This window comes from Anolis sagrei, chromosome 1, assembly GCF_037176765.1.
Source record: "Anolis sagrei isolate rAnoSag1 chromosome 1, rAnoSag1.mat, whole genome shotgun sequence".
NCBI classification, from domain to species: domain Eukaryota; kingdom Metazoa; phylum Chordata; class Lepidosauria; order Squamata; family Dactyloidae; genus Anolis; species Anolis sagrei.
The window spans coordinates 235,596,810-235,623,480 of NC_090021.1; the positions used below are offsets into that span (position 1 = coordinate 235,596,810).

Sequence of the window (26,671 nt, forward strand, 5' to 3'; positions counted from 1 at the left end):
TTATCTGGACAGAGTGTGGTTTGTAATAAAAAGGTGTTTCAGGGCTCATTTCAGTTGTAACTTGCAAAGATTTTCCGTTAGGTCTATGGCAGAGCTTTCCAAACATTTCATGTCAGTGACACATGTTTGAGACATAACTGTGTCATTTTGTGACACAGTCATTCAGTTAAACTGGCAAACTGGAGGTTAAACCAACCCCTTATAAGAGATACAGACACATATATAAATTGTAATAATAAAATATATGGGGACACAACATATCTCATGAGAACCTTTAATTTATATTTATTAAAATATATGATTTGTGAGATAATAGCATACATTTCCAAAATGTTTGTCATTTCTCATTTTGTTTCTGTGACACACTGCAGCCAATGCACCAACATGTTTGGAAAACTCTGGTCTATGTTTGTTAGCTACCCATCTCAGCCCATTTGTTGTGACATCAGGACTTACCTCCAAGTGGGAAGGGATAATCCCTTAAATTCTTTTTTTTTTTTTGGGAGGGGGGGACATCCCCTTTAACTAAGAAAATATGTTATCATTCTATGTGAGAGAGAGTAGATTGACAAGGCGTGAGCAACTGTGATTGGTATTTAATGCTTCATGCCATCACTGGGATGGGCATCCTTAGATCTCGGGCTTTGATCCAGGCAATTCTTGTCAACACTGACGTGCATGCCCTAACCATTTTGGCCAAATGGTATGCAGTCTTCATGGAGAAAAAAAATCCCCATTCTTGCCTTTAAAAAAGAAAACAAAAGAAGAAGGATAATATATACAGTAAACTGGCCACCAACTGAAAAATAGGTTAAAGAAAAATCTTTAAGGTATGAAATGGATTTTGCTTCTCTTTGGTGGCCAGATTGAAATCATTTTTCACTGTCATTATTTCATCAGGAGGGCTAGGAGTCCTATCTGTTCTTTAACTTCACCCACAGGTCATCCAGATTTTCAATGGATTGATACACATTGGTTTATGGACTATTTCATTTTTTTCTTGTTAGCCTGGCATATTTTTTTGCTCTTATTGGAGGCTACCCATTCTGGGGTAGCCTCTGATTTGTAAGTAATAGATTATTTCTTTTTCATTTTCTGTGGGGTTGCTCACACTGAATTTTGTCCTTGTAACTGAAGACCTATAGTCAGCAGTTGACTTTCTGTGTAAAGAAAAATGACAGCTGACAAACAGAATCATTTCTATTATTCCCCGTTTCATTTGTATAAAACTGAGTACAGACATCCCTCCACATTTGCCCTTTTGACCTTTAGAGATTGGATTGTTCACAGATTTCAGTAAAATATTCATTCTAGAATTCTCTAATTTCTCCGTTGTGACTCTATGCTCAGCTTCCTTGAGTCATTTTAGAGCACCTAGGGATTTCTAGAGAGAAGACTTCTCTATGAATCTCTAAGTCCTACAATGCAATTCTATATTCTGCTTCTAGACCAGTGGTTCTCCAGGTGTTTTGGCCCACAACTCCCAGAAATCCCAGCTGTTAGGATTTCTGGGAGTTGAAAGCCAAAAACCTGGGAACCCACAGGTTGAGAAGCATTGTTGTAGACCTTAGAGAGGTTTTTTTTTCAGGTAAAAAATTAACAATGTCTTTATTAGTGATTTTTCAGTTTCAGGAGACCACTTTTAAGAGACAGCTGCTGTCTCTTAAAAGTGTAGGGGATGGCATTTACAGTTATGGCAATCATGCTGCAATTGTGAATATAGAGGAGTTAACGTTCTGTTACTCTAGAGGTGATAAATCTAGAAAAGGGGGCAGTTAACCCCCTCCTTCCCCTGCAATGTGTTCTCACCCACAGCCGAAAGGCATCAGAGAGCTTTTGGCACTGGGACTTTGGCCAGAGAGTCCAGACATTCCTTGAATCTCAAGGCACCTCTCAAGTAGACCATTGTCATGGCATGATGTTTGCTGCTCTACAGCACTACCCGGATAGAAGCTAGATTCCTGCTGGTTTTCCCTGTTGAATCAATTGTTTAATGATAACAATTGATTACATCGGTAAATACCATTTTTTTTACGGATTTGCTCTAGTTGGGATGAACAATATGATGTAGACCCTACTATACTTGACAACTACAGACCAGTCTCAAATCTTCTATTTCTGGACAAGGTACTGGAGTGTTTAGTGGTTTCCCAACTCCAGAGGTTCTATATGAAATTGATTATCTAGATCCATTTCAATCCAGTTTCAGACCTGATCTTCTTCTGTGTCACCTTACTGAGATGGGACTTGGAGGAACTGGTTTAGAGTGACTCTGTTCCTTCCTGCAGGGACAAAGACAGAAGGTTATGCTGTGGGATTCCTGTTTGAGCATCTAGCCCAGACATGGACAAAATTTGGCCCTCCAGGTTTTTTGGACTCTAATTACCACAATTCCTAACAGCCGGAGTTTCCCATGCCTGATCTAGCCATTGGCCTGTGGGGTCCCTTGGGACTCTATTTTGTCCCCCATGCTTTTCAACATATGTATGAGATCTCTGGGAGGCTCATCCAGAGTTTTTGTGTTTGGTGCCATCTATATGCAGATGACTCCTAGCTGTACTACTTTTTTTAGCCCAAGCCAAGGAAGCTGTCCCAGTCCTAAACTAGTGTCTGTCATCAATAATGGTCTGGATGAGAGCAAACAAATTGAAACGTAGTCCAGACAAGATAGAGGTCAGTCAGAAGTCAGATTAAGAAACGGGGATCAAGCCTATGTTAAACAGGATTACATTGCTCCTGAATGCACTTGTGTGCAATTTGGTTGTAGTCCTGGACTTGGCATTGAATCTGGAAGCTTAGATTTCTGTGATGCAGAGACTGGTGCTGCATATTTAAAACTTGTGTGATACCTGTGTCCATTCCTTGAGATGCAGGAACTGGTCACGGTAGTACATGCCTTAGTTACATCCCACTTGGACTACTGCAACATGCTCTATGAAAAAATACACTTTAGATAATCATGTATAAGTCTCAAAATTTTAGTCAAAAAATCAACTCCAAAAACCTGGATCGACTTATTCATGAGTCAATGTAACATTAACATTACATTAAATGTTAATTTAAAAAGGACGAATCCCTTTCTATAGTGAAAGATGAGAGCACGGGAACATATGACTACTAGTCTTGACATCAGACAACTAGAGTGTGTTCTGTTCTGTTATAGAGGACATTTGAAATTTTCACTTTAGATGATATAGATATAACAATTATAACAAATCTTCCACCTCAATCCCTTTCCTCTTCCTCAGTGATATAGTAGACAACATTTATATAGTCCTAATCTACTAATCAGAGCTCCACAACCCTTATCCCATCCCCTTTTATTCCCCTTTTTCTTTGTGTGATTACATTTTTAATGCATAATAAAAATGTATAGATAAAAGATGAGAGTGTAGTCTATCTCAGAAGAAGCAAAAAGAAGCATCAACCCTTCCATGTTCTACTCTCTCCACCATATCACCCTTTCTGGCCTCTTTGAATGCTGGGGTGGGAAAATGGTGATGGAGGCCAGGAATGGCTGGTCTCCAGAGGTGGCAGAGACGTTTTCTCACCTCTTCAGAATGAGCCCTGACTTTTCCACATGTCATTTCACAATCTATAATGTTGGCCCCAGAACCTGTTAGAATCATAGAATCATAGAGTTGGAAGAGACCTCATGGGCCATCCAGTCCATCCCCTGCCAAGAAGCAGGAATATTGCATTCAAAGCACCCCTGACAGATGGCCATCTAGCCTCTGTTTAAAAACCTCCAAAGAAGGAGCCTCCACCGCACTGTGGGGCAGAGAGTTCCACTGCTGAATGGCTCTCACAGTCAGGAAGTTCTTCCTAATGTTCAGGTGGAATCTCCTTCCTTGTAGTATGAAATCATTGTTCCGCGTCCTAGTCTCCAGGGAAGCAGAAAACAAGCCTGCTCCCTCCTCCCTGTGGCTTCCTTTCACATATTTATACATGGCTATCATATCTCCTCTCAGCCTTCTCTTTTTCAGGCTAAACATACCCAGCTCCTTAAGCTGTTCCTCATAGGGCTTGTTCTCCAGACCCTTGGTCATTTTAGTCGCCCTTCTCTGGACACATTCCAGCTTGTCAATATCTCTATTCAATTGTGGTGCCCAGAACTGGACACAATATTCTCAACTTATTATGAGTTTGACTCTTACAGGAGTATATATGATAGGAACTTCTACTTACCGTTGCTGGTTCTTTGTGTTTTTCTTTTGGGTGAAATGGGGTGTGAAAATGAACATCATAAGTTCTATAAAGGCACTAACTGGCATCTTGCTATACCTAATGGATTTAATTGCAAATAGGCCTTCTCGGATATATTATGCAGGGGTAAGTAAACACATTCAAAGAAAAACTTCGTTTATGGAGAAGAATGAAGGAATGCAACATATGTAAATGGAGAGGAAATGTGCACACAATTTACACATTGCTGTTTTCAGTTAAGCAGTTAAGCAAGAGTAGCTTCTTGCTTAAATGGGAGCTTGTACTATTGGCAGTGGAAAATGCCATAGAAGGAAACGAATCCAACATTTCAACTGTGCAGCTGACTTGTCCTAATGATGCATATCCTTTTTTTTGGCAAGTTGATATGTGGTGTTAAAAATATGGATTTCTAGGAAGTTCAGGAATTTCTCTGAAATGTATTTGATTAGACAGGCAGCACATACAAACCAACAACTTTTTTAATGCACCCTTTAGATTTCATGACCATTTATTGTTTCAGGACTTTTTGATTAGTAGACACAAAGCAGTTAACACATAACCAGCTTTTCCCCTAAGTCATTGGTGCTCAGAATATGATTATTACATACTTCCTTAAATTACAACTGAAATATTTTCTTTTTAAAAAAAAAAACCCAAATGCTTCTTGTTCCACATGTTGCACAACTTTTGGTTTCTGCCCAGCTTTTATTGTTCAGCTTGCTGGAGTTTTGCATCAATTTGGATGCCAGGCAACCTGTTGTTACAATGCAATTGTAAATGTTTGAATCCTGATTACTTCTTAAATCGAGTGAAAGGCTCATGTAAAAGATGCCAAAATTCCTCTACGTTTTATTGCTCTCTGTTCACATTATGTCCATCCTTACATCCACTTAGGGACCCATTTTAAGCCACTTCTTTCTTTCAAAGACTTAGATCCCTTCTATACTGCCATATAATCCAGATTATCAAAGCAGATAATCCACATCTGTTTTGAACTGGATTATATGAGTCTACATAGCCATATAATCTAGTTCAAAGTGAATAATCTGGATTTTATATGACAGTATAGAAAAAGCATTGGAGAACCACATGGCCACTAATTACTGCTCCAGTACATTGCTAGAGATGTTCTTCTTCACTCCTTCATGTCTACCTCCCCTCCCTATCCAGATATTCTGTGCTTCCCTGAAAGACTTTGTCCTCTTTTCCATGTTGTTCTGAATTTTCGGAACTGCCCTTCTGAAAACATATGAGATGCAACCAGTTTTATGCACTTCAAACACTTTCTCAAAATCCACTTCTCTCACAAAACCTCTAACTCAACCTACTGGTACTTGTGCCTGACCATAACTCAACTTCCAATAAGCCTACGCATATCTATACTGAATGTATGCAGTTTGACACCACTTTAACTGCCATGACTCAATGCTATAGAATCTTGAGAGCTGCAGTTTAGTGAGTCGCCAGCACTCTTTGCAGAGAAAGCTAATGACCTTGTAAAACTACCACTCCCGTTAATTCTACAATATAGAACCAAACATGAGTTGCTTCCTTGTTTACCCTGCTTTTACACCCTTACCTTTGCTCAGTTGTTTCACAGTGTTGAATTTAAGATTATTAAACTCCTCTACTACAATGTTTTTACTTGATACAAGAACTGTGAGAGTGTAATCCAACAACATCTAAATAGCCACAAGTTTCCCAAATCTGCCAGAAGATGTTTGACACATTGATGGCACACCAACAGCATCACATCTGCAGTCTGCTGTTTAGTTTTCTTCTAGTTTCATTCCTGTAACTACTTCTGGAAGTCTTTTTATAGGAAGTGGGTGTCTAAAATCAGGAACAGGTGAGGTTTTTCTGTTGATGTCAAAACACAGGGGACCATTAATGGATGAGCAGAAGGACATGTTCTCATCCCCTCTTTTCTAGTACACTTGATGACTTGCTCAAAAAATGTATGTATTGTGCAACACATAACCAGACGGAGCTTTGGCTTCATTTACTCAAGTTGTATCCTGCCTTTGTTCCACTATGGAACCAGCATGTTCTCTCTTGATGCAATATAATGGTGACTTGGGAAAATGTCTCTTTTGGCTTTCCAATTCCAGATTCCCGCCCATCTCCCATGGAATAATGACCATTGCTTGCTGGATAAGAGATTCTGGCAGTTATGTAACATAATTCCCATCATCACCAGGACTGGATAAGATTTCTTTTGAAACTGGAAATTACCAGGAGGTCAAAAGCTTTGGTATGGGAATAGCTGTGGATTACCAAAGTCTGGCAGAATGCAAATTGATCCCCCCAGCCACTTAGATGTTGTCTATCCCTGAATGGTTAGCAGCTTCTAGCACACCTTGTTTGTTTTTATGCCAGAACTGCATAACTTCAAAAGTTCAGAGATTAAAAGCTGCACTTCTGAACTTCTGGGTTTTCACATTACAGAAACACCAGTCATATGCATGTTAAAATATTTTTTAAAAACACTTTGCAGTTTAAATACTTTTCCTATTGTGTTTATTCAGCAGGTGAAATGTGCGCTTTTGACCTTTATAGCTTTTGTAACGAGGCAAAATCATATATAACAGGGAAGTTCTGCAAAGTGTTCAATTAACTGGGGAAATACATTTTAGCGGGCTTGGTTCAGGCAAGGACCGTAACAGTTCCTTCATTTTTTTTAAAGGAAGTGATTGGAATAATTGGGATTGAGGAGAAAGGTGTAACCTTTCACTTTGAGGCTGAGAAGGGCAACCCAAAACACACCCCACAATTGACATCAAGTGCAAGGTGTACTTTGAACTTTTATAGTTTTTATAGAGTTGGAAGCGACCACATAGGCCAACCAGTCCAACCCCTTGCCATGCAGGAAAAGTACAATGAAAGCAACCCTGACAGATGACCATCCTGCCTCTGTTTAAAACCCTCCAAAGCAGGAGCCTCCACGACACTCTGAAGCAGAGAGTTCCACTGTTGAACAGCTCTTACAGTCAGGAAGTTCTTCCTGGTGTTCAGGTGGAACCTCCTTTCTTGTAGCCTCCTGTAAAAAAGCTAAAAGATTGGGAGTTCTGCAAAACGTTCAATTAACAGGGGAAATACATGTTAGAGATTTGGTCCAGGAAAGGACAGCACAGTTCTTTCATTTAATTTTTTAAAAGGAAACATGAAGAAATGCTTAACTTTGTGCTTTGCAGCCAAGAAGGACTAGCCACAACACACGCACAATGGACATCACAACCCCACTGAGTCATTATGTCTCTAGATTCAACTTACTGCATTATTGAATCCACTTTCTGAAGCTTTTTTAACGCATGCTCAGAAGTCAAAAGACAAGGAGAATTCATTTATATTTAATACAGCTACAACATGACTTAAAGATCAGTTTAGGATGACATTGTCCAATGGTGTTTTATTCATGTATAGGGAGCCTCCAACACACCTTACAGACTTGTGTGATACTCTCCACAGTAACATAAACCTACATCAGCACAGTTACACCACCGTTCCAGGAAGCAAAGGCAGCTTCTGAGGTTCAGTTCTGCCCCTGAGCACAGGTTCGCCATGGGAGAGGCTGTCTAGGCAAGAGCATCCAAACAGAAGCTGGATATACTCCTTTGGCCAAAGTGTGATCCAGAGGGGAGAGGTTGCAATCAACAGAATCTGGCACAACAACCTTGAGTAACAAGGTGCTGGATGCCTCTTTATGCAATGCCTAAAGAGGTAGTTATGCTGATGTTTCTAGGGGTTATAGGACCAAGCTGTGGCGCAGCTAGTTAGTAGCCAGCTGCATTAAATCATAACTAACCAAGAGGTCATGAGTTCGAAGCCAGCCTGAATTGGAGTGAGCTCCTGACCATTAATAGTCTAGCTTACTGTTGACCTATGGAGCCCAAAAGACAGTTGTATCTGTCAAGTAGAAAATTTAGTTACCACTTTATGCGGGATGGCTAATTTAACTAATTTGCGATGCCATAAAGCCTTCCAGCAGTGTGCAGAAGGATGAGGAAGTACTCCATCAAAGGACCCAGGGTAACAATTGGACGGTGAAGCAGCAGCTCCCCCTGTGGCCTGAACCGGGCATAACCTCATGAAGCCAGAAAAAAACTGGAATGTTATTAAAATGCTTCCATGTCTGTCGTATGTCGTATGCTGTATGTATAATTGGCACTGAATGTTTGCCATGTATATATGCATTGTAATCCACCCTGAGTCCCCTGTGGTGTGAGAAGGGAGGAAAATAAATACTGTAAATAAATAATAAATAAATTATTTTAACATAGACTGCCTATGGAGTTCTGAAAACCCCTTAGTGAAATTCTGGGCCCTTTAAATATGATTAAAGGGACCTCTGAAGAACACAACATGGTGTAACATGGCATGGCATAAAAGACAACTGAGGTAAAAGGTGCAAATCTATTGGGAAGGGCAAGAGTTAAATTCAGATTTAACATCCCTCCTATGCTTAGTGTCACTTACCCTTACTTCCTGGTAAGATAATTTACAAGGACTCTGAAAACAGAGGCAACAAGGAAGACACAGTAAGTACTTCTGATGGGAGTTAAAGTAGTTGGGATATGGGGGGTCTGTATTTCAACTGGGTGACAGCAATACCCTTAAAACATTCCCAAAAACTAAGAGAGATTATAATTCCCATCATTAGTTATTTATTTATTCATTACAGCATCCATATAAGAGGCAAAAGACATATACTTACCTGTTAGGTGTGTTTAATCCGTAACTGAGCCTTTTCCCTTTCCATCATTTCACTTGGAACAGATAGCCAAAACCAAAACAACTGTGGATGTCCTCTGTCTTTCATATTGAGTCTGATTTAAGACATCCTGTCCCCTGGCTTTCCCAGAGTATAGGTATATGTGTGGGAGGGCGTGCACACATTAGCCATATCCAGTGTGGTCTTATTATCACGTAATGGTAATAAGGTGGGCTTGCCTCCCTTGCCTCCCACCCAGGCAAAGTTGAAGGCAGTAACAAAGGAGGGGAAACTACTGCTGATGGGATTGACTCAATCGACAAAACCAGAACCCTAAGTTTGAAGGTGGGGGGTGGGGGGAGCTTGACAGGAAATTGTATATATACACAAACACATATCATGTATAGGTTAACTGATTTAGCTGCTATTACAGGTGGAAAATAAAAATAACAGGAAAATAAGGATTCAGAATGGTTAGGAGAGGGTCTTACAGTCAAATATTTGGAAATGCTACATTTTGGACCACAGCACCCAAAATCTCCCAGCCAGTGTGGCCACTTGGATCTGGAAAAGTAACATTTCAACTTCTGCTTGTGATGCAGCTTCAAGTTATGTTTCAGCGATCACTGCTTCAGTAGAGACACTTAGGAGTCACAGGGACTTAGGGCCACTCCCACCCACAGCTATACATATCGTGTTGCTGGCTGCTTTATGTGATAAAAACCCACTCTTTAAGAGAATGCTATACAACTTGAAACATTTGACAAAATCCTCATGTAGTGGTGACCCCCAACCATAAAATTATTTCCTTTGCTACTTCATAACTGTAATTTTTCTACTGTTTTGAATCGTAAGGTAAATATCTGATATGCAGGATGTATTTTCCTTTCAAAAATTAAACATAATTAAAGCATAGTGATTAATCACAAAAAAAATATGTAATTATATATGGCTGGAGTTATACTTAAGAAATTTACCTATTCTGGCTTACATGCAAATTCAACCTAAGAACAAACCTACAGAACCTATCTTGTTTGTAACTTGGGGACTGCCTGTATATAATTAAAAGGAGGGATGAATTTGCAAAGACTTGAACAGAGATGTGGATGAGAAGGTCTCTTCTTTAGAGGGAGGCTGCTCTGATGTTACTTCACATCAAGCCTGGCTTTTGGACGTCTTAGACCAAAACCATCAGGGTTTTCTTGTTGTTACCTTCCTCTGAGGCTGAGAAAAAAAAATAGGGAAGAAGCAGGAGAGGGAGAGAAAGGGTGGGGGAGGAAGAAAGAAAGAGAGGTGGCACAAGGGAGGGAGGGAGAAAGAAGGAAGGAGAGAGGGTCACAAGAGAAAGAGAAAAAGAAAGGAAGAAAGAAAGAAAGATAAAAAAGGAAAAGCAGAGAGGACAAATAAAGGGAGAGAGGCACAAGAGAGAGAAAGGGAGGGAGAGGAAGAAAGATAAAATGCAAAGGAGGAGGAGAGAGGAGAGAGAAAGAGAAAAGGAAAAAGAAAGAGAAGGAGAGGAGCGGAACAAGGAAGAAGAGAGATCAAAAAGGAAAAGGGAGGGAGAGAGAGGAAACAAGGGCTGGATAGGAAAAAAGGGAAAGAGAGGAGAGGGTGAAAGGGAGGGTGACAGAGAAAGAGAAAAAGAGATGGATAGAAAGAAAGGGCGGTGAGAAATGGAGGATAATAGAGGAGTAAACAGAAAGAGAAGAGTAAGAGAATTATCAATAGAAAAGGGAGGGAATAAAGAAGAAGAGATGAGAAGTGAGAGAGAGAAGAGGTAAAAAGAAGGGAAGATAAAGGAGGGGGAGGAAGACAAAGAAATGAAAGGGATAGAGAAGAGGAGAAAGAAAGGGAAGAGGGAGGCAAGAGAAAGAAAAAGGGAGAGAAGGAAGGGAGAAAGAAGGAAAGAGAAAGAAGGAGGGGAAAAGAAGAGAAAGATATAAAAAAGAAGGAGAAAGGGAGAGAACAAAGAGAGAGAAATAGAGGAGAAAGGGAGAAAGGAGGAGGAGGGAGGGAGAAAAAAAGGGATAGGACAAGAAAGAAGGAGAGTGGAGAAAGGACAAGAAAGAAAAAGAGAGGGAAAGAAGGACAGAAGAAAAGGGGGAGAAAGAGAGAGAGAAAGGGGGCCGCCTTCTTGCCTTCTCCCACATGCTTGCCTGCACCTCTGCCTCCAAGTACCACCCCATTACTCCTTTTTGCCCTATGCCACTGGAGGAAGAAAAAGAGGAGGAGGAGCTCCTTTTAAGACCTGAAGGAGGTGAAGCGGTGACCCCTGTGAATGATCCTTCAACTTCCAATAGGGGTCACGACCCACAGGTTGAGAACCACTGCTCTAGTGAATATTAGGTTCACTAGTTCTTCTAGTTCATTGGTGATCCATTCTTGGTGCTAGTTTCTAGTTAATACACTTTTATATTAATTTGTTGTACATTTTGGGGGTCAAGAATGATACCACAATGTGTGAAGAAGTATAAAGGCCAAAGATAGCTGCTTGCCAGTTTGGTCAGGATCCCAAACACTGCAGAACAAAGTCAGTTTTCTTGAAAATGTGAACCAAGCCTCCCTAGATGACCACCAGGGTTTTCTCTCTTGTTTTGTCTGATGCATTGCAGTAAGTGAGGTGAATGGTGCTAGTGTCGTAGAGCAAAAAATCTTTATGGTGGACAGAGGGGTGCAGCACACTAGTGATGGATCACAGCAGCCAATTCAGGGGCTCCACAACCCAAGAACGCTCCAGTCATCAGATGATCCCCAATGGGCAACAGGTAATGGTTTGCTACTGGCATAACAGAGCTCCAGGAAATGATAGACCCAAGGATGCTCCAGTCATCAGATAATTCCTGATGGGCAACATTCACAATTGGGGACCAAATATTCTTTCCCACTTCTGATGTAGAGTCCATAAATGAGATGCAACAGTAGTCTAAGTCAATATTGGGTACCTTTCTATGTTCTTTTGTGGGCTCAGGGAATGTTGAATGCATGATATTTGTCCAAATATAAGAGTGTGTTCTATTTGTCTTTCATGCTTCTCTCCATTCCCTAGAAAAATTAACTATGACAACAGGTCCACAGAGAATGAACAATGGGATAGTGGTCTTTATTCCTCCAAATGGAGATAATGTAATCCCAACAGGCCAAGGTTTCCCTGTCACTGCCATTTCAGCACCAGGTACAGTACAAGACCCTCAATTTGCAAATCAGCCACTTGGAAACAACCAGTTCCAGCAAAATCGGCCACTGGGAACATTGGAGAAATTCCTAAAAGTTGAGGCCAAGACTCTGGCAGTAAGTATATTTCTTATCTCTTCGTGTTCCTGTCCATGGTGATTTCAGAGGTTTCCTTGCAGAAGCCATAGAAGAAGTGCATTTATATATTAAAAGAAAATGAAATATAAAAACTTTTTTTGATGCTTGTTGTGAGTTGCGGGTAAATTTTCTGTCCTGTGTTCCATTTCTTTTCATTTTTTGTAGTAAGTGAAATACATTATTTGGCTTTTGTCTTAAATTTAAACTGATGTCTCTGGAATGATTTTTAAAGTGCACATAAATAACTAGACTCTTTTTTATCCTAGTTTTCGTGAACTATGTACCAAAAGCCCATAGAATAGATAAAAGTAAATAGACCTACTAATTGTTGAGTATTACATCAATATTTATGTAAATCCCAATGGCACAATGGTTGAGAGCAGTTAGCAATTGAGATTTAGGCCTATATATCCATCCATCATTCCAGAACTTTATTTTGTATGTGTATTTTCTCCCAACAGGCTATCCAGATTGTGATTGGATTCATCCACATTGGCTTTGGGGCGGTCTCAGCTATGGTTCTCTATCCCTATAGCAACTTGTCTACTCTTGGAGGTTATCCATTCTGGGGTGGATTGTTTGTATGTAGAATACCATTTATCTTTGAATACATGTTAGGAATAATGTGAAGAGAGTGTGTGAGAGAATGGGCACATTTATCTTGTACACACACTTCTTGTGACTGTCCCTCATCACCTTCCTTGCAGACCAAGCAAACAGTTGAATTCTTTTGTATCTATGCAGCAATGAAAGATTGCACAAAAGGATAGTGTTGTGGTAGTTTAAAATTTTATTCCAGTATCTTGACTCTAGGTGATTCAGTGGATCTTGCAAAGCAACACCATACCTATATATCTGCAATGCAGGATGTCTTGCACATCTTGATGTGCACACCAAGAAAAATAGGGTTCTGTAATACAGAGGCTTTTCTGTGTCCTCACTGACTATGAAGGGGACTTCCTTAATTCTGAATAAGAATTCAAATCAGTTGGGTGACTCTTGCAAAGAAGAGTTTTCTGAAGGAATGCAGAAATCGGTATTTTGGATTTCTCTGCTCTCTCGTGTCTTTGAGAGAGACCTGGAGAATTGCTAGGCAAAGGTGCTTATTTTATTAATCTAAACTGATGCTCATAGACTGAATAATCCATTTTTACAATGGTTGAATATGGTCTGAATGTTATCAGTGATCTCAAAGTAGACACACTGAATCAATTGTTTCATAACCAGTCAACATTTCTATAAGTCAAATTGATTCAATAGGAAATACTATTTATTGGAAATACCAATACATTTCTGATCAATGAAAAGGAGATGAATTTTTTTTCAAATAAATAAATCAGAGCTAGATCTCAAATACTTCTTTGATTACAGTGACATCTTTAACATCACTTCTGAACGCAGCTCTATCACTTTTGATATAACAGCCTGATCTGACTGGTATCTGAAGATTTTCTTTGGATAAACTCATTCCCTTGAATTTTGAAAGACTCTATAATTATAAACAAATTGGAGACAACTATAGCCTGTGCATCCTCTTGTCAGATTTATATGTGTTATAAGGTCAGTCCTCCACATTTGTTGGGACTACGGATGCAGGAGGCCCACAAATGTGGGAGGATGGGGGGAAAATAACCCCCCCTCACTATTTTTAGAACTAAGGGAACACCTCTTTAAGAATCTGTAGGCACTCCCGCACAGGTCTATAGCAGGAATTGACCATAGAAGACCTAGAAATTCCTAGAAAGAATGTATCACTCAAATCTATGAATAATCAAATCCACAACAGTGCAACCTGAATTTGTGGAAGGCTGACACTTATCTGATGCAGCCTGATGACATGGACCAGCTGTGTTACAATTTACAATCTGCTGCCTGTTGATCATAGCCCTTCATAGGTAATTATTCACACAGGCACTATACTCTGGCCTGAAACCAGCTTGAGGTTTTGGGTATCCAGATAACACCCCCTCCCCCACCCAGTGTGAACTCCAACTCACATCTACCTAGAAACAGCATGACTTACCAGAAATCCCAATTCCAGACAGGAAATCCACTGCATTTTCCTGTGTATAAACAAGTCACAGGAAGGAGTAAATGCCAAATAGGGAATGCTCATGTAAAAAACACTGGAATCATTCAAAATAATAAGACAGATGCACAGCTCAGCAGGAAGGTAAAAAAAAAAAGCCTCCCTCTGAACTTTCAATTTATTGCCTTGCTTTGCAAAGCTGTAAAGCAAGCGCAGGGAAAGCTATTTCCCAGAATTAGGTTAAAATATAAACAAAATTCTAGGTTTTGATACAAATATTTAATCAGGATCAGAATATGGCTTGAGAGATCTGGTGGATGTACAGATTTTATTTGATCTTTCACCCGGTTCCCAAGGTGCCTATGTAGGCACTTTGGAGGAAACTGGTTCTCGTAAATCCACATTCTGTTCTAGATTAAATGGCTGGGTGAAAGCAGCCAAAGGCCACCTAGTCAAATTAAGTTATCTGGGTTTTTCAAGGTAGCTAATAGCACAGCTGGGTGTCTTTTGAAGATCCTATGATGTGGCAATAAAAGCTGCACTAAAATTCTTCTTTGTGGCTAATATTGTGTCCACAAAGAACCGTCCAGCTGAGCTTGAGGATGTGGACAAGATCCTGGAAGAAGCTAGGTATGCCACCCTAGCTTTTTTTTTTATCATCCTGGCTGATAAAAAAAAAGGCCAGAGGGGGTTTGGCAGAAGGGTAAAGGTGATGGTTAATGCCTCCCTGCAGGAAGGCAAGCTTCCAGCGAGCTTAAAACAATCTGTTATAAAACCTCTGTTGAAAAAACCATCACTGGACCCCACTCAATTCGTCAACTATCGGCCAATTTCTGATCTCCCCTATTTGGGCAAAGTCATTGAGCGTGTGGTGGCTTTGCAACTCCAGGAGTTCTTGGAAGACACTGATTATCTAGATCCAGCACAGTTTGGTTTTGGGCCAAGACATGGAACATAAACAGCCTTGGCCGCCTTAGTAGATGATCTATGCCAGGAGCTAGACAGGGAGAGTGTGTCCCTGTTGGTTCTGCTGGACCTCTCAGCAGCCTTCGATACCTCAGTATCCTTCTGAGATGCCTCGCAGACATGGGACTTGGAGGCTCCAGTCCTTTCTGGAGGGACAGTCTCAGAAGGTGTTATTGGGAGACATCTGTTCGTCCCCACAACCTTTGTCTTGTGGGGTCCCACAGGGTTCATTTCTGTCTCCCATGCTGTTTAATATCTACATGAAGCCACTGAGAGAGATCATCCAGATCTTCGGAGTACAGTGTCACCTGTACGCAGATGACATCCAAATCTGTCACTTCTTCCCACCTGTCACTAAGGACGCTGTCCAGACCTTGAATCAGTGCCTGACAGCACTGGATGAGGGCTAACAATTTGAAATTGAATTCAGACAAGACAGAGGTCCTACTGGTCAGTCAAAAGGCCAAATAGAGCATAAGGTTACAGCCTAAATTGGATAGGGTTACACTCCCCCTGAAGACTCAGGTTCACAGCTTGGGGGTGATCCTGGATTCATTGGTGAGCCTGGAACCCCAGGGCAGCCTTTGCACAATTAAAACTTGTGCGCCAGCTGCGCCCATACCTTGGGAAGTCTGATCTGGCCACAGTGGTCCATGCTCTTGTTACATCCTGAATAGATTATTGCAATGCACTCTCCATGGGGTTGCCTCTGAAGACTGTTAGGAAACACCAACTAGTCCAACAGTCGGCAGCCAGATTACTCACCAGAGCAACATACAGGGAGCATACCACCCCCCCGATATGGTTCACTGGCTGCCAGTCCATTTCCAAGCACAATTCAACGTGCTGGCCTTGATCTATAAAGCCCTATACAGTTCCAGCCCAGTTTACTTGTCCGAACTTATCTTTTATATTGAATTTGAACCAGAAAGATGATCAATGCTACTATTATTTTTATATCGCATTTTCCAAATAGAAAACTTTCCACATAAAATTTTGATGAATTAAAATGGTTTTTTTTCTTTTTCTTTGTATAGTTCATTGCTTCTGGAGCCATTTCTGTGTATACTGCAAAGAAATTGAACAAGAATTTGGTGAGAGATAAAACAAAATAAAAATATTTTATAACCCACTTCTATCATCTTGCTTATGCAAACATGTAAACTTTGTCCAGGGTTGCATCCACCAAATGTCAGAACCATTTTCTGTTTTTCTCTTTATATTTCATGCTGTACTCCCAAATGTCAAGGGGCAAAACTGGTCCTCAGAGAACCAACTCATTCCAAATCTCCAAGCCGACATCCATGTTATTTCTTATTAGAAGAATGGTTGCTCCCATACCCTCCAGCACTCTTCACAAGGGAACCAGGACACATTTGACTAAGCAGCATCATGTGAAGATGACAAAAATATGTAATTAGTTTTTAGGAGATGCTGCCGTGGTGTGATTTCATCTGAGTATGTAGGAAAGGAAAGATTAAACCTTCTTTTCCCCTCTCCATGACCCCTCCTTACAAGTTGACTGAGTGTAACTACTTTTGCACTTAAGGAGTACTATGGTGTAGTGATTTGAGTGTTGGAATACTACACCGGAGATTAGAGTTTAAAACTCCAGCCGTACATTGGAGCCCATTGGATAGGCAAGCCCCAGTCTCCCAGCTTCAGAGGAAGGAACACATTCTGGAGATATCTTGTCTAGAAACTTCTGTGATATATTTGCTTCCTTCTTTATCATTTTCTTTCAGGTAAAGTGTAATATGGGAATGAATCTTACCAGCGCTATCATGGCATCAATTGGAATGGTTCTGTTTATAGTTCAGCTGACTATAAATTCTACTCATTATTATGGTCAAGATTCTTTACATGTAAGTGAACCAATTGCAGCAACAAACCATGAATGAGAGAAGTCCAAGAGCATCAACATCTCTGCTTTAAACCTCTGTGGTTTCCTTTACTGAATAAATCCATCTGTAACGTGCTTTCTCTTTTTCTACTTCCTTCAACTTTACAACGCTTTATCGTTTTTCTCTGTGTCATGCTATCTAATGATGTGTCTTTTTGTCTTCCAGTGAGAGTTCAGTGTACTTGCTCTTGGACCCATTGATTTGTCTTTTTGGCATGGTATCCTTGGAGCTTACCTCCAGTGCCCATTTCAAATGTTATCATTCTCTTCCTATTAGTTCTCTTCATTTTCCAACTTTTACAACTATGAATAGAAATTGGAAATACTATGGCATGGATGATCTTGACTTTGATAAAGATATAGATATAGATATTCTGGTACTATATTTTCAACTCAGAAAGTGGTTGCTAAGGTGCCTCTCCATGGCTCAATTATTGCCAATTCTGTAAGATATGTGAGACATGCCATTCCACCTGCTTCTTTTCTTTACAGGCTGTAGGTACTGGTCTCTGTGTCATGCTCTTCCTGTTTACCTTGCTGGAGTTCTGCTTTGCTGCTTCAGAAGCACATCTCAGATGTGAGGAAACCTATAATACGTATGATAGGGTAAGTTTGTTAAAAAAAAAACAGCAAGGTGAGAAGAAGAAAAAACCCTTCACATATAGAAGAAATAATTGAACATGAATATGAATGAATGACTTTAGACTGCTGTGGGGTTCTTACAGATCCTTCAGAAAGTATCAATTGTTAGGGACAGAAGAGACATTCAAATTTGGAATGGGGATCTTCAATATGGCAAATTAGATTCAATACAACCAATTTGAACTGATACGCGAAGGAAGGGAAATAGATATTAGTAGCAACCAACCAAAATTGGGATGGTGGTGTTGTGAATGAATAGCTTGATGAACATGTCAATCTTGGGTGAATCTGTTATAATAAAGCAAAATTGTAATGTCTAAAACACTGACAGGATAAAGAGACCCCCCTCATGATAATTGTGCTTCAGACAAATGGGGGGCGGAGAGTACACGGGATTACTCATAATGTTTAGAGAGAAGATGGCATTGAAGACTCTTTCCATGGCACTGATGGTGAAGGCAAGGGAATGCATTCTTATCACAGCTTTTCCCTCCCGTTTCAGACAATGGCTTTTGTGCCCTACTCTATAATTGAGAATAATGTGACTCCCAGTCCACCAGCATATGATCAGGTGGTGCTTTCTCCCAATGGAGAAGTTCCAAGTCAAGAAGCTTCATAAACTACACAGGAGAGGAATGAAGGATACCCCCACAAACAACCACATCAATTTAGAGCTCACAATTCAACTACGGTGTCTGTCACATTAAATACAATGTGTACAATGTAAACTCCTGTTATAGGGGTTTTGTTTTGGTTTTTTTGCTTTCAAGTTAGTAATGAATGTGTTCATAGTCTAATTATAAATTATATTTAATGCACAAGGTTAATTTAGGTTGAGTGTGTGTGCTCTATGTTTAACATTGTTAGGAGACAGCATGATGAATTGGTTTGAGAGGTGGATGAGGACACGGGGAGATCAGGGTTCAAATCATCACTTGGCTATGGAAACCCACCAGATAACCTTGGACATGTCACATTTTCTCGGGCTCAGAGAAATGATAAATCCTCTCTGAATTCTGCAAAGTGAACTTTGCAATATGTTCACTTTAGGGTCACCATAAGTAAGAATTTTCTTGAAGACACATAACAATTTAAAGCCATATCTCAAGCTCAGTTTCAAATGTATGCATATTTATGCTTTGTGTCCTGCTGTTCTTGTTATTGTGTTTACAACTTATGGCAATCCTCAGGCTGATCTATCACAGGATCTCCTAGAGCTGAGTATATGTGATAACCCAACAAATTGGGTTATCATGGCGGAACAGGGATTTGAACACTGGTCTCCAAGATAGTAGCCCAACATTCAACTCACTACATGACTTTTGATCTAAAAGTGCCCAAATATGATAGATTTGGAGCAATCAATTCAGCTAATAACTTATTGATATGAACTTAGACTATAATCACAAGAAAACATAATATTGATCAGATCATTCTATCACTATTTTGATAAATCTCCAATAGTTTCTTCTGAATACTTTTTTGTCATATGTAATCGTGATGTATGTTTTACTGATGCCCTTCATTAAGAGACTTCTTATAGATGCTGCTCAATAAATAACAGGTTGCCTTCATGTTTATTGTTTCTTAATTTATGTTATAATCTGAAATTTGCACCATTTGTAGAAGTACTATCGAAAAAACCAGCTTGTGCAAGTTGTACTAAGCTGATAATAAAATAATACAGGATATTATTATCCAACTTTCTTTTTCAGCACGAGTAGTGTTCTATGATTTACTTTTATTTAAAATTGAACTAATTTTGTTTCATAATAACATTCAGGAATATGAGGTTCACCAAGCTCTCCATTCCATTTTTCTGAAAAGTTATATTAGATTGTAGGTGTTTTCTCTGGCAAATAACGTTTACATTTTTCCATTTATTTAAAGTCAGTGGATATACTGTCAAAGTAATATTTGCTAATAAAGGCCAAGATGTAAACTCGAGGAGACAGCAATGACAGGTGCAGGGGGGAAATTTTCTGCTCTGGGACCAACTTCCAGAAAATGAGAGAAAACCAAAACAAACTTTGAAGTAGTCTAAATGAATTGAAGTCTCCGGGACAAAATTAGTTGCATCCAAAAGTAATAAAGGAATTTCTAGGCGCAATCTCAGAGCCAGTGTCAACAATCTTTGAGAATTCTTGGCAGACAGATGTCCCAACAGATTGGGGGAGGGCAAATGTTGTGCCCATGTTAAAAAAAAAGAGACCTAAGCGATTGCTGATAACTCAGTTAGATATCAATACAAGGAAGGTTCTGAAACAGATCATTAAACAGACAGACTGTGTGTGCTATTTATTTATCGTGTCATCTGCAACCAGAACATTGTATTACATTTCTAACAGAACAAAACAAACAACAGATAAAAAAACCAAAACACAAATTTTGCAAATTTGGTAGCTGATTAAATGTCCTTTGACCAGTATCTGGCCACTTGGAGTGCCTCTGGTGTTGCCGCAAGAAGGTCCTCCATCGTGCATGTGGCAGGGCTCAGGTTGCATTGCAGCAGGTGGTCAGTGGTTTGCTCTTCTCCACACTCGCATGTCATGGATTCAACTTTGTAGCCCCATTTCTTAAGATTGGCTCTGCATCTTGTGGTGCCAGAGCGCAGTCTGTTCAGCGCCTTCCAAGTCGCCCAGTCTTCTGTGCGCCCAGGGGGGAGTCTCTCATCTGGTATCACCCACGGATTGAGATGCTGGGTTTGAGCCTGCCACTTTTGAACTCTCGCTTCCTGAGGTGTTCCAGCGAGTGTCTCTGTAGATCTAAGAAAACTATTTCTTGATTTAAGTCGTTGACATGCTGGCTAATACCCAAACAAGGGATGAGCTGGAGATGTCTCTGCCTTGGTCCTTTCACTATTGGCTGCAACTTCCCGGCGGATGTCAGGTGGTGCAGTACCGGCTGTGTGTACTATGAGCGGAATGGAATGATTATTAAGTGACAGCATGGGTTTCTCAAAGAGCAGCCATGCCACAAAATCTTATCTCTCATTTTCATAGACTGACAAACATGGTAGATCATGGGAATGCTGTGGAAGTAATATATCTTGATTTCAGTAAGCCTTTTGACAAGTCCATGATGATATTCTTGCAGGGAAGCTGTTAGCCAGAGATGTCAAACTTATGGCCCTCCATAATTTAATGTTAAGAGTTCAACAGTAGAATACATTGCCTCGGAAAGTGGTGAAATCTTTCATCTTTGGAGGACTTTAAATAGATAAGATGGACATTTTTCTGGAGTGCTTTAGATGTGTATCCTTGCATGGCTACATGCAAAGATACCCATGTGGTCCATTCCAATTCTAGAATTCTATATTCTAAGTAGCTCAGGGGCCTTAGGGTTTTGACAAGTGGTTAATACTAAAAAGCTGGGAGAACGGTTGCATATAATACTATATTGCGCAAAGCCATCCTTCTGCGGCATTTGCATCATCATTGATCCTGATGACTTACCAGAATAATCAACCCAAAATTGAATTACTTTGATGGTAGCACAACAATGACACTTCTCTGCTCTGTGGTTCCTTTGTTGTGCTTCCTGTTAGGAAGGGAAAATCACCTTCTTGCAGTTCCCTAGCTCTGTAAGATTTAAAAAAAACTTTTTCTATCAGGTTTACTTTTTTTTTTAAAAAAAATTAACTTTAACTACTGGAAAATGGATTGAGGGAGAGGGGGAGAGCAGGAAAAAAAACCCCTACCCTTACAACACTTCTGCACTAATGTACTAGTACACAAGCATCTGGGGATCATCACACCAGTAAGTCATGGCATTTTGGTATGGTCAAGGGCTATCGATGGGTTTTGCACATCAACAGGAGAGGACAGGTTTGTCATGGGAAAGTAGTGTTGTTATTATTATTAGGTAAAGGTTTTCCCCTGACAATAAGCCCGACTCTGGGGTGTGGTGCTCATCTCCATTTCTAAGCTGAAGAGTCAGCGTTGTCCATAGACACCTCCAAAGTCATGTGGCCATCATGACTGCATGGAGTGCTGTTACCTTCCCACCGGAGCAGTACCTATTGACCTACTCACATTTGCATGTTTTTGAACTGCTAGGTTGGCAGAAGCTGGGGCTGACAGCGGAATCTCACGCCACTCCCCTGATTCGAACCTGCAACCTTTTGGTCAACAAGTTCAGCAACTCAGCGCTTTAACACACTGCGCCACCGGGGACTCCACTATTATTATTATTATTGATAATAATAATAATAATAATACCTCACTTTATCTCCCCCAAAGGGGACTCAAAGCGGCTTAACATAAAAGCATATGCATAACCATTTAAAATATACAAATATACGGACGATAAAACAGAATTAAATATAAACAGTAATTTAAAATTTCCCAGTTAAAAACCATTCAAAGTCAACGATCAGTAATTGATGCAATACGGACAGCCACCAAGAGCAATAATCCCACTTCAATGCTGGTTTCCCACCTCTGTGCGATAAAGTCCCCAACTTATTTACAAGGCAATTTTCCTGTCTTGGAAGCTACCAGGAGAGGTAATGCATGCTCTTTTTAATGTCCTTAAAATGGTGTGTCTATGGAGTCTCCTAAGAGATCAAGGATCACAAAAGCAGCCTCAGAGAGGTCACCCCTGCTTGATATATTCTTCCACTCCAAGACAAGCCTAATACTGATCTAGTATAGTCTTAAGATCCTCAGAGAAGAGTGTTCTCTCAGTTGCAGCTCCAGGCAATGTTTAATGTTTCATTAAATTCTCTGCACTTTGAAATATAAATTTGTTTCTCAGGGGCCTTTGAAATAAAAAGGAGAAATGATGAAATAATTATTTTATTTAAATACGTTAAAATACTTATAAAACACACCTGTGCAGGGCAACATACAAAACAGGCAATTAGTAAATTCATCAACTCCATTATGAAGATACAAAAATATATAGCTCCATTCCATGGTGAACATTGTTAGTGTATAAACACTGGGCTAAAATACGGCACTGTCTAACTCTGATAGAACAACCATTTAGCAAATTCATCAACTCCATTATACATAAACAAAAATTATGGCTTAATTCCACTGGCAACATTCTTTGAGTGTAAACATTGGACTGAAATACAGCAGATTGTCTCTTGCGTGTGTGCTGCTACATTCCACAATTTAAACTGCTCAAGACCCCTCTCCTACTATAATTGCTTTGTCTGTGAAAATGCTATGCAATTGGGATTGCTGTCCTTCTTTGTATATCTTGAGAACCATTCAAGAATTACAGTGTCCATTTGCTCCAAAGCCTTATTGCACGCCCACTACCTCCTTTATCATGATCCTGCTCTTTTTCATTCTTTATTTCCTGGGAAAAGAAGAAGAGGGAGGAGAGACCATACACATGCAGGACACTGCATGGGGAGGGTGGCAACCAAAACTTGCCCTCCTCTCTTTCTTCTCCATATTTTGTGGTCATAGCTTTGTAGAGGAAACTAAGGTATTATATGGAAAGAAAAAGCAGAAAAACGAGGTCTTGTTTATTAAATAAAGAATAACACTCAAAAACAGCAGAATTCCAGGGTCACCTAATTACCACCCAACAAAGGATTCCCCCAGGCGGGAAGCAGTCAGAACTTGAAACACTTACTTACTTCGGCGATCCCTCATTGTCCAAATAGGATAGTCTTCCAGGGTCAGTGTCCTGGCAGTAGGTCTGTAGGTGACTGTGGAGCCCTATTCTTGATCTGCATCTTCTCCCGCAGTGAGGGCATTGGTTTCCAGATGGAAGGCGGTCTTGGTTGGGGTTGGCTTGACGCGCCTTCCTCTTGGCACCTTTCTCTCTTTCACCCTCCATTCATGCCTCTTCAAATTCTACAGAACTGCTGGTCACAGCTGACCTTCAGCTGGAGCGCTCAAGTGCCAGGGCTTCCCAGTTCTCAGTGTCTATGCCAGAGTTTTTAAGGTTGGCTTTGAGCCCATCTTTAAATCTCTTTTCCTGCCCACCAACATCCCATTTTCCGTTCTTGAGTTCGGAGTAGAGCAACTGCTTTGGGAGACGGTGGTCAGGAATCCGGACAACGTGGCCTGTCCAGTGGAGTTCATGGCGGAGGACCATTGCTTCAATTCTGGTGGTCTTTGCTTCTTCCAGGACACTGACATTTGTCCACTTGCCTACCCAAGAGATTTGCAGGATTTTACAGAGGCACACTGATGAAACAGCACGACCATTGAATGCTAGTCAGGGTGGCCAATTGCAACATTCATGCCTGCTTCAGGCAGACAGGAGTTCTTTCTCCCACCTGGACATTCCACAGATATATAAACCCCACTTTCCTAGTTTCCAACAGACCTCACAACCTCTGAAGATGCCTGCCACAGATGCAGGCGAAACATCAGAAAAGAATGCTTTTGGAACGTGGCCATACAGCCCAGAAAACTCAAAGCAACCCACTGATTCCGACCATGAAAGCTTTCAACAATCCAAACTCTTGTTCACCATCTTGTCTTTCTTATCCACCCCAATTCCCATCTATGTATGTGTTTGGATACCAAGAAAGAAAGAAAATGAGGCATTGCCATGCCATGGCATTGCACCATTGTAGCAACAGAGACTCCGGAAAGGCACTGGATCTCCCATCCAAAACACATGCGCCTGATCACCCACAATGGGCATAACAGCACAATTGAACTTTCACACAGAAAATCATAATGTGACAGTAGTGGGAAAGGAGGAGGACAATGGATTTTTTTGTGTTAGTAAAAGAATCACTCGAAAAGGGTCTTTCATAGGATAACAGCAGACGAGCGATAACATTTGTGCAGTAAGCCCCAACAGAAGGCACTATTAACCAGATGCAACTGCAATTTCCTTGCCTTGTGTGATAAGGCCCATAGTCTCTTCTGCTATTCAGGGCAGATCAATAAACACATTAATTCAAGATATTTGAACAACCTTACAAAATGTAATGTTTTTCAGCTTTAATATTTGGGCCAATAAACAAATACAAAAGATTTTTTTCAAACAACAACAATTTTCTCAAACTAACCAACTACCATTCTTCTCAGTGATCTATGCTATGATTCATTGCACCCACTGTTATAACTCTCTTCAAAATGACAGTGGAGATTGGCTACCTTTTATGGGCTTCCACAGAGACTACACACATGGGAGATTTTGTGTCAGTATGTGATGGGAAACAGCAGTTTACCATTAGCTGAAAATTCCCTTCCTCAGAATAAGCTTGTATAAACACAAAACAGTGATCTCAGTTCAAGGAAAGTTCAATATCCTTAAGTAACCATGGGGCTAGTTGACTCTGAAACCAAATCTCTGGAAAACCTCTACTTCCAGAATGGATTTAAAACCTTTTTACACTAAGCAATTAAAGCACTTGATTCTCCTTAAACTAAGGTGTAGCCCTTCCAAAACTGCAAATTCCAGATCTTTTTTTTTTAAGTGAATCAATTATGCACAAAATATTACTCCCATTTTTGTGCCTAGTGGAAACTGCGTATGCCAAATCAAGGGGGCAAGGTAAGTGTCGTGGTTGAGCAGCACCAAACCATTTCCAGAGCTGCTCAGCCATGCAGCTGCAATCTAGCCACCAGGGTGGCTTGGGGCTGTGCAATAAAGGGCCCATCTACACAGCACCTAAAACACCGAATTTCCCGAGTTAGAAGAGGGAAATGGCTACATGACACTAGCTGTAAATTAACGCTGACTCACTGCAACAGGCAAAAAACACAGAGTAAAAAGGTCCCCCTTTATCCTATTCCTGCTGGAAAATGTGCATATGCGCATCACTGTATGTCCCTGCACTCATGAAAAACACATGATCTCCTTCCCTCCCCACTGTGGAGAGTGGTGATTGGGCTGTGAAACAGACTGCTGATTTGGCTGTGAAATGGACACACAGCTGATTTAAAGGAAGCACAAATGGAGAGCAATGAGAACTCTTTGAAACTCTTTATTTAAAACTTTATAATATTAAACAGAGCTTGAATAAACAATTGGGGGGAAAGAGAGATCCAGTAGAAGGTTTTTTTAAAAAAAATCCCTCCATTATGTGCTGAACCTCATATGTGCACATGTGAATCTGCTTGTATTTTTATACTAAGATATTTGCATGTGTGCATATGCGGTCCAGTGCATAACAGAGTGGTTTTTTAAAAACTTCTGCTGGATGTCCCCAGTCATCTTGTTCCAATACAGACAAAGCCTGTGAGGGTGGCAGGGGAAGAAATCCTGGGACCCACAGGTCTGTGTGGAAACATGTTCTCAGGTCCTGGGGTTTTGTGGGGTTTTCCCCCCCCCCCCCATTTGAAATCCGCATTTCCATGCTGTCTGGAAGCACCCATCGTCTTCATTCAGCCCTAAGCTATGTCAGGGGCATGCAGTTTATCCTCTAATTATAGTGATCTGGAATATCCCACTCTGGATCAAAATTGCTATTTCTGGCCTGTCAAGGTGTACCCTCAGTTCCTCCAGTTGAAATGCTTTCCAATTCTAAACATATCCATATATTAATTGAAATAAATTCATCTTCCAAGTTGTGTTTTCCCTGAGAACTCTCACATTTTCATGGTACGCATGAAAATCCCCGGTGGCACAATGGGTTAAACCCTTGTGCCAACAGGACCAAAGACAGACAGGTTGTAAGTTCAAATCTGGGGAGAGCACAGATTAGCTCCAGCTCGGCATCCCCTGGGCAATGTCCTTGAAGATGGCCACTTCTCTCACACCAGAAGCAACTTGCAGTTTCTTAACTCGTGCTTGTCATAGAAAAAAATGGTACACATAATTTTCATGGTACACATCATTTTAAATCCTGCTGTCATTTTGTTGTAGCAGATAAGAGAGATAACACCAAAGAGACCATTTGTTGAGGCAGAGATGTATGTTTATTCACGCCAGCTGCCAAAAGGACCTTCCTAGAAATCCTTTTCCAAAGGGATGA

At 40.5% G+C, this 26,671-nt stretch overlaps 1 protein-coding gene across 1 annotated transcript; it reads left to right on the forward strand.

The window, feature by feature from the left end:
• Positions 1-11,974: 11,974 nt before the first annotated feature.
• Positions 11,975-18,428, forward strand: LOC132761893 (membrane-spanning 4-domains subfamily A member 12-like). Its single transcript, XM_060754938.2, has 6 exons — positions 11,975-12,205; positions 12,688-12,807; positions 16,259-16,315; positions 16,967-17,086; positions 17,617-17,730; positions 18,269-18,428. The coding sequence occupies exons 1-6, from the start codon at positions 11,975-11,977 to the stop codon at positions 18,383-18,385; spliced, it is 759 nt and encodes a 252-aa protein (XP_060610921.2). The 3' UTR covers positions 18,386-18,428.
• The last annotated feature ends 8,243 nt before the right edge of the window (positions 18,429-26,671 follow it).